At 33.7% G+C, this 8,287-nt stretch overlaps 1 protein-coding gene across 1 annotated transcript; it reads left to right on the top strand.

Annotated features, from left to right (window-relative positions):
• Positions 1–1,090: 1,090 nt before the first annotated feature.
• LOC128204769 (neo-calmodulin-like) lies at positions 1,091–8,287 on the top strand. Its single transcript, XM_052906174.1, has 6 exons — positions 1,091–1,167; positions 3,147–3,202; positions 4,032–4,175; positions 5,067–5,164; positions 7,184–7,331; positions 8,120–8,287. Exons 1-6 carry the CDS (start codon positions 1,091–1,093, stop codon positions 8,155–8,157), a joined length of 561 nt encoding a protein of 186 aa, XP_052762134.1. The 3' UTR covers positions 8,158–8,287.

Raw genomic sequence — 8,287 nt, forward strand, 5'->3', positions numbered from 1 at the left:
AGAGTTCAAATTAAATATTTTCAAATTGTGACTTTCTATTCACATGAATAAAAGCTTTGCATGGCTATTTCCGATGCCGTCTTTTCTCGCACGGTTTAAGCCGAAAAGCGCTGTAGGCATTTTTAATTTACAAGGTAATTTCATCGAAAATCCATAGGGTTCCAATAAAGTTTTGTATTACTTTCTGTAAATAGCTCTTCGATTTTCCATAATACATTTCAAATATAAATTATAGAAGTACTTCGCTTAAAACATCACTTCACATCCACCTGTGAAAAGATGGTATAAAAGTGTTTCAGTTTGAAAATACTTTATTTAAACTTGCACTTTTAATTAGGACATCCAAACAAGATGATGTTAAATACTAAGTGTAAACTACTCAATACCTCCAATAGTTCAAATAAGATTTACAACCTGAATTGGAAGAACCATAGACAAAACCAAATGGATACATCGAAGGAGTTTATTTCAGATTTATCTGTGATCTGTCAGTCGTGTTATTCTGTTCTGAAATAAATGCTTCTACTTAAATCTGAACTTTTAACTTCCGTCACAGGGTTTAAGAAAAGCATGTTTTAATCAAACAGAACACTTGTATTAATTTAAATTTGACATTTCAACAGACCATTCTTTTTTACGAAACACAAGCATAAAGCTTAAAGCAGCGGGGATAATTTCACTGTTCATTGGATTCAGTTGTTGACTTTCAAACATTGGCTGCATTCACGCCCTGTTCCGGAAATAAGATGAAAAGAACTTTAAATCAATTCAGTGTTCTGTAAATTAAATCAGTTTCGCTAGCTGGTGTTTTTGTCGGTAGTGATATTGTTTCAAGACCTGTGTATTGAATCGACATAGAGTTTGATATAAATGAAAGTTCATTTTATTCTACTCAAGTGCGTCAGAAATGAATATACCGGGATATATATCCATTGCTTTTAAATGTTAATTCATGAAGGACGTCAATTATTAAACGGCGAAGAATCAACAGTTCGTTTTTCAAACACCTATGCACTTGAAACTTGATCTTCTAAAAAAGTGATCTATTGTAAAGTATCTCGGAATATTCCTAGCCTCATTTCCGACGGAGATGGATGTTGCCGGCGGTCGTCGGACCCGCTTCAACTATCTGTGCTACAAATTTCGATGTATTGGTAAACGGTTAAGGTAACAAACGCTAACATTTAAAATCTTCACGGGTCATCGTTTTCAAGTAAGAAAAGTAAATCATTTGAAGATGCGAGATAAACCATAAACTGCCCCTTTTTTACCGAACTCTTGTAAGAGACTGAGGAATTCGGTATTTCATACAAGTGTTTTATATGGTTTTCAGAATTGAATTTTAAGAAAATAACAAACCATATGTACTGTTATCTTCAAACGGCACATGTTTGTTACATCAACAGCAAAACATACAATCAACAGTGCAATACACAAATATTTGGTAAATTCCATTAAACAGCCGCCTATTAAGAACTGTTAGGGTTACCATGATCTTTAAACCGTTAGAAAAATGTTGGATTAAGTGGGAAGTAAAACGGTATACACATTCTAAACTCCACCTTTAGCAATCAAGTTAAAATGAAAATATTATAGTATATATTAGGTTGCATTATATCAAAATCGAACTAGTCCATGCATTCTTTAAATGTGGAACTTGAATGGTTAAAGAGACATACTTACTTACAACGGGGATAACACAATAAGTGGTATTGCAAACATGTTCACCTTTTTTAGTTTTACTCCTCTCAAGACTACTTCAGCATTAACTTAAAAAATAAAAAAGGAACGAAAACAACACCTACCAATATACGGTAATGACAAAGGATGAAATAAAACAGCACACTTTAATCCAGAATTCAGAACATGATGATACATAATAATAATATTATTATTAATTACAAGTAAAGTAAATAATTATATACATTCTGTAAAGCACTTAATATTGTATATTGGAAAACATATGAATCTTACAAGTCAGACGTTCACATTAAACATAGGTCAATAATTACTCTATAAGCTAACCTTAGTGTTTCTATATTTGAAACTTTCTTATGAAATCCTAAGGATTAAAGATATTGACCAGAAAACATACAGTGGTGCATTCAACATTTAACGGTAGGACATAACAGGCAGCCTGGAACACATTGTAAGTGCTATAAAAATGAAAAATAGTTTACCATACTAGTATTACCAACAAAGCATCATCGCCGTACATGGAAAGTAAATATAAGGCACGTAAAACCAACTATTTTTCAAATAAGTACAGAGACGTACATATAGAAAATGAGTGTATTTCAATTCTTAAATCTAAGAAATTATCTAAACGAACAAGTAGATCAAGTTGACCCATTTAAAACACTAAATATTACTATCATGACTTTTGTAACAAGAAATAATTCTTTGTAATAGCATTTGTATATGAAGTTTAAAATAATTCCACAAAACAAGGGTGCTGGATTTTTTTACGCCTATCAAAATCAAAACAGAGACATTGAAACAAATAATAAAATTATTCATCAATTTGATGAACATATAGCAAGTTACATAAATGTTGGTATCGATCAATTCCAAGAAGTCGATCCTTTTCAATAGTGAATTGAAACAAATGTGTCGCTAGTTTAAATGGAATTTCCGAGTCTTAATGCATCGATAATTAAAACTACTACCAGCATCAAGCACTTTTGCAAACCATTACTGACATTCACGATCCCCGAGAACAGACTTGTACTTGCTGTAACTACTAGTGGCTTATCCATAAACAGAGCTTGGCAACAATTGGTCATACCAATTGTATGTAATGTATTATTAATAGAAGTTATCGTAGTAGACATTGCCGTCAGACGTACTATTAACAATGTTGTTTTTATTTTGTTATTATAATAAACATAAGTACTCTACTTAAAAAAATGAGTTTAAATGACATTAAACAAAATTATTCATCAGATAAAAGTCCAGTTTGATATGGAGTCAATATGCTGTAAATGCTGAAAAGTCTTTATATCTCTATTATAAACACAAGTACTACACTCTGGACAATCTGATTTAGTGAAATAAACGTATAGTTTGATATGGAACCAAAACAATACACACACCAGTAACAATGTCGAAGAAATGGAAAAAGTGTTGTTTTTTTATATTTGTAGACGTGTGGACGACTGCCTTCTGAAAGATCCGTCACTCAATGATGATCAAGTCAAAAGTAAGTTGTCAGGATGTTACACACACTAGTCAATGCTTGTTATTGTTTCTTGCATTTTGCTATTTGCCAGTTTTTATTAGCAATTTCTCTCTTCTTTCAATTTGTAAAAGTACATAAACTGTTTTTGTACATTTCGGCGTTTAATTCTAGGGTAGAGATGGATAGTTTACCTAAGTCAAACATTCTTATCAACACTATTTTATATCTAATAATAGAAAATAGTATGTGACAATTACCAATTGTCAATAAGCTATTGGCATAAAATAAATCGGCAAATAGCATTTTGCTTACTAGAAGCTGGCTTTTCCCGACCCACACATATGCACATTTTGAACTCACGGCGTTTAGTAATATGGAGTGAACTAGGCTGTTTTCATCATGTGAATTTCATTGATCTTTTTTTATTAAAAGGTAGAATTTATCAATCAGCCTCCTAAACCGCGTGCCCTCTGACCGTTTTTTCCATCCAAACCAGAAATACGGACGGGAAATGCTGAACCTCTTGCATGCTTCCTAGGAAGCAACTTACCAAGCCAAGTATCCGGCTTCCACATATGCCCTTGGGTCGAACTTTCCTATCCGCATCGGACACCTATTGGACTTTTAGTCTCTTTGTTTTCAGCGGCAGTGTGTTCATTCTATTTTATATTGGTACTACGGTAATGAAAACGAAAATATTTCACAAATTGATTGCAGTCATTTCTTTTGGTCTTGCGTAATCAATCATTTCGAGGGATAAAGTAGCAAAGGGCATCTTTTTGACACTTATAAAACGTTGATAGGAAAATCTATAAAAACTAATCTTTTTTCTCATAAACGTTATTTTCAGTAATTCTACAGTCATTCTCAGTTCTGGACGAGAACGGGGACGGGCGGATCTCGAAGACAGAAATAGCGCGGGCATATCGACTGGCGGGCTTCAACCCAACCAAAGGAGAATTGGATGATATCGTAAAAGAACATGATGAGAATGGTACGTCAATCCCCCTTCGAACATATAGGAGTCCATTGGAAAAGCTGCATTTTCATTAATGTGAAACGGTGCGCCTCATACGCAGCTTATCGTTCGTAAATTAAAGACATTTGAAATTAATCACTAGATGAACTCTGATACATATCATATTAATATTATCATTCTGTATTCAAATATCCAATTCATTTCTTCTTCTTGATTTTTGACTTATTGATGTTTATTTACTTCAGGTTAAACTTTAATCAATATACTATATATCATAAATCATACAGCCATTACATCTCGCCATGTGACTTTTGGTTGAATCCCAATATCATGCCGGTTATGTACGGACGTCGTCCAAGAGGACTAGTGCCTTCCTTAATGCCTTATAACGGCGTAAAACCAGTATATCAAAAGAAGAGTATGCAAAGGTATTCTTCCACTGGAGTTCACGGCTTAAAAAGTTTGTGTTGCACTAAAAGGGGTTAGACACACGAAAAATAAAACGTGTTCCTTGAAAGAAATATTTTGCGACAATGTCATTGTAATCTTGTCTCCAATGATTTTAGGACATATCGCAGAATCTTCTGTGTTAGGTTTCTAATTATTGAGCGATTTTGTTTTACATAACTTGAAATGCATCTCGAGAGCTCTTGTTTTGAAAATCAATAAAGATCTTGCTTTTGGCCCGTCAAGAAATAAAACAAAGATATGACTAAAACTATGAAGAAAGCGACAACTTTGACTCCTTTATTTAACATTAAGGAAACTTAACTCTCTTGCATAAGTATTTCTTAGAACTAAATAAAAACCCAATCACATGTTTTTACTGTAGAAAGTTTAAACCTACATTTCAGAAAGTAAAATAATTGCCATACTTACTATTTCGACGTTTGTTTTCTTTTGCAGATGACGGTTATATCGACTTCGAGGAATACTTTAACGTAATGAGTTCGAAGATGGGCAAGGTTGATATCGAAAAAGAGCACATGAAGACGGCGTTTCGGGTAAAATAAATCACACATTCTATCCCCATGCGATTCGTATTACATTTTCTTGCCAATGTTTTCTCATTTGTTAAAATTCATTTGCATTGTATCTATCTATCATCATCATCATCATCATCATCATCATCGTCGTCGTCGTCGTCATCATCATCATCATCATCATCATCATCATCAACATCATCACCACCACCACCACCATCATCATCATCATCATCATCATCTATTCCAATGCTTTTAAGGTTTAGTCCTGATTCTGTATCTGTCAATTTTGTTTAGTTTTGTTTAAAAGAGTATGAGCTACTGGAGTGCATGACATTTCACGGAAACGATGCAAACCATGTCTATCCTAAACTAGGGTCTCTTTTCCACTTCACAATGTTTTATGTATGTTTTTATCCAACCCAGTTCATTGGCAACGACCGTTACTAGCAGTGTGTATGTGACCTCGTTTTAGACTTTTGCACCTACGTGCTAAATAGTTTAAATCTAAAATTTGTTTATGGAAGGACATTATCTAGTTCAAGGTTACTAACCTAAAAAGTTCAAGAATATCACAGTAGAAGAATTATCTGACTTCACTTGAATTGAGGACATACCCCTTTAAACTATTATTAATTGTTCATTTGAAACTTGATTGGAGTGTAAAAGTAAAGATCAACACAGCTTCTCGCAGATTGGAACCAAACTTATTATTTGCACGTTATACAGATAATCATTCAAAAGTTAGTAATAAAGTAGAATTTAATACTGCATTAAATGTTGATATTTAATAAACTCACATGCCATCTGAGTGTAAATTGTAAATCAGTTATGTCTTCAGTATACATTACATCCGATCATTGAAGCATATCCGAAAAAAGCGTTTTCACTAACATTCTTCCAAAAGTAAGACTGAACTGAGCAACAGGGAACACATGGAAGAACATGTATGTTACAAAACAATGACCAAATTAATATAAGCTCATGCTAATTGATACCGTAAACTTGATCAGTCATGCTCACACCTAGAACATACAAATCTGAATCATTTAAGCCCTAAAATCTTTTTTCTATGGATAACACATTAACGAGGTTTTCAGTGGAATAATTTATGAAACAAAAGAGGTAAAACGTACAAAAGACGAACGTGTTGCAATTATTGGCAAAACAAATTCCTTTTCAGCCGGGCATTTTAACTTTGATAAAGTTCAGTTTACTTTCATGATTAAAACGACCAATTTTTGAGGAACTTGGTTGGAGAAATTCATTATCAAGGCGGTTGCTAGCACGGTTACACATACATATTTACAACGATTTGATCCTTCCACAGTATAAATAGCATCTCTCTATCGACCTATGTTGATGGCCAACACCGATATTGTAAACTAGTGTTATCACGTTATAACATTTTCATGTTGACCTATGTCAGGGGTCTAATGTGCCTGGTCTGTATAGTTCCGTGTTGACCTAAGTCACTATCGATTTTGAATAGTTTTAATGTTACAAATTAGCCAAATACCTAATCGTCGACGATCTCATGCCAGCACAAATGTATTACAACTTCGCTGTAATAAATCAAACTTAGTATTTATTAACTTTATATAAATTCTCGTTTTTTTTTAAACAATGTTAAAACATGGGTAGCCAAACAATTATCTTATCCCATCTATATTGCAGCATTCTCTTTACTTACTATTCAGTATATTAGTGGATACGCCCCCTGCTTATACAGAAGAAATGTAACTACTTTTATATCTGCTTCTAATATATCAAATTAGCAATTTTGTGTCTGCTCCTTGTTTCATACATACTTTTACACCTTTAGTATGCTCATATATTTAATGTATGTTCATACAACATTCATCTCTTCTCCAAACAATTTGAATAACATTGTTTGTTTGTCGTTACCTAACAACTCTGTCATCTGTTTGTAATTGCTTGAAGTCTACTCATACATGTTGCACTTTTGCCATTAGCTCCTAGCTTACTTTATTCGATACTCTATATTTATGTGCTCCTAACACGTGTCGTCTGGTGAAGGTGTTGGATACAAACAACGATGGATACATCACAGCGGACGAACTAAAACACGCGCTGACAGGAGCTGGGGACCATTTTACAGATACTGAGATTGCGAACATCATTGACCGAGCGGACAAAAACCACGACGGGAAAATAGATTATAAAGGTATACACCCGAACACTATTTGATATACTTTTGGTTTAACCGTAATCAATGGTTTGTAGAAAGTACTAAATATTGCCTGAATAATGAATATAAGAAAAAAAATACGTGTTTTCGCCTAAGACGAAACATTAGTGTGAATAGAAAAAAATAAAACTATTGTATGAGCTTTTTATCAAGAAACGGGCATCTTGTCACATAGCAAAATTGAATATTAAGACGTTGCAAAAGACAAGTTAGGTGTCTTATTTATGTTTTATCGGTTGCAGGCATACTACATGAACATTGGCCGTACGCAACACAAAATCACACATTAATGTTACAGTGTGCCAACGAGTGAGATCAATATAACGTGCTGTAAAACCAATTTTTTCAAACTAGCATTTTCTATATGCTTCAAAGCTGGGCATATTTTACGAAGAGAACATCATTAAAATAAAGTTAAAAAACCCTTTAAATTGCATAGAAAATATGTGCTGCAAATTTGCAACAAAAACGAATATGGATAAGATACAAAAGATTTTAAACTCCATTTACCCCCCCCCCCCCCAACTCCCCGAAAAGTTTTAACGCAACCCTATATATAAAAGGATATACGATATGTTTTACCTGTAGATTTGCGACATATAACACCCTAAAATGATATGAAGATTCCTCCAAATAAACAAGTTTGGGCCTTCCAAATTCGATTACCCTGCTATAGGTATGTTAATCAGATCACTTTAAACATACAAGAGGGTTTGGTTTTACAATGCTAGTTTAAGTGTCACTTCATTGCTTTTCATTTTCAGAATTTGTTGATGCGGAATTATGCAAGTCAGTCTTCTGAATGGTGTGACAAAATACGGCGAAGTGTTTGTTCGGAAATGGGTGTTTTTTACCCCGTATTGTGAAACGTTATGTAAGCCTTAGGCTGAAAAGGCTTCTAAAACGCATTTATAACGCTGTTCGTTTGGTGT

The sequence above is a fragment of the Mya arenaria genome, chromosome 10 (genome assembly GCF_026914265.1).
Source record: "Mya arenaria isolate MELC-2E11 chromosome 10, ASM2691426v1".
In the NCBI taxonomy this organism is placed as follows: domain Eukaryota; kingdom Metazoa; phylum Mollusca; class Bivalvia; order Myida; family Myidae; genus Mya; species Mya arenaria.

Coding starts and splice junctions, on each gene's coding strand:
- LOC128204769 (XM_052906174.1), top strand. CDS start 1,091: ATGGATGTTGCCGGCGGTCGTCGGACCCGCTTCAACTATCTGTGCTAC. Junction 3,203..4,031: donor CAATGATGATCAAGTCAAAA/GTAAGTTGTCAG, acceptor CGTTATTTTCAG/TAATTCTACAGTCATTCTCA. Junction 4,176..5,066: donor AAAAGAACATGATGAGAATG/GTACGTCAATCC, acceptor TTTCTTTTGCAG/ATGACGGTTATATCGACTTC.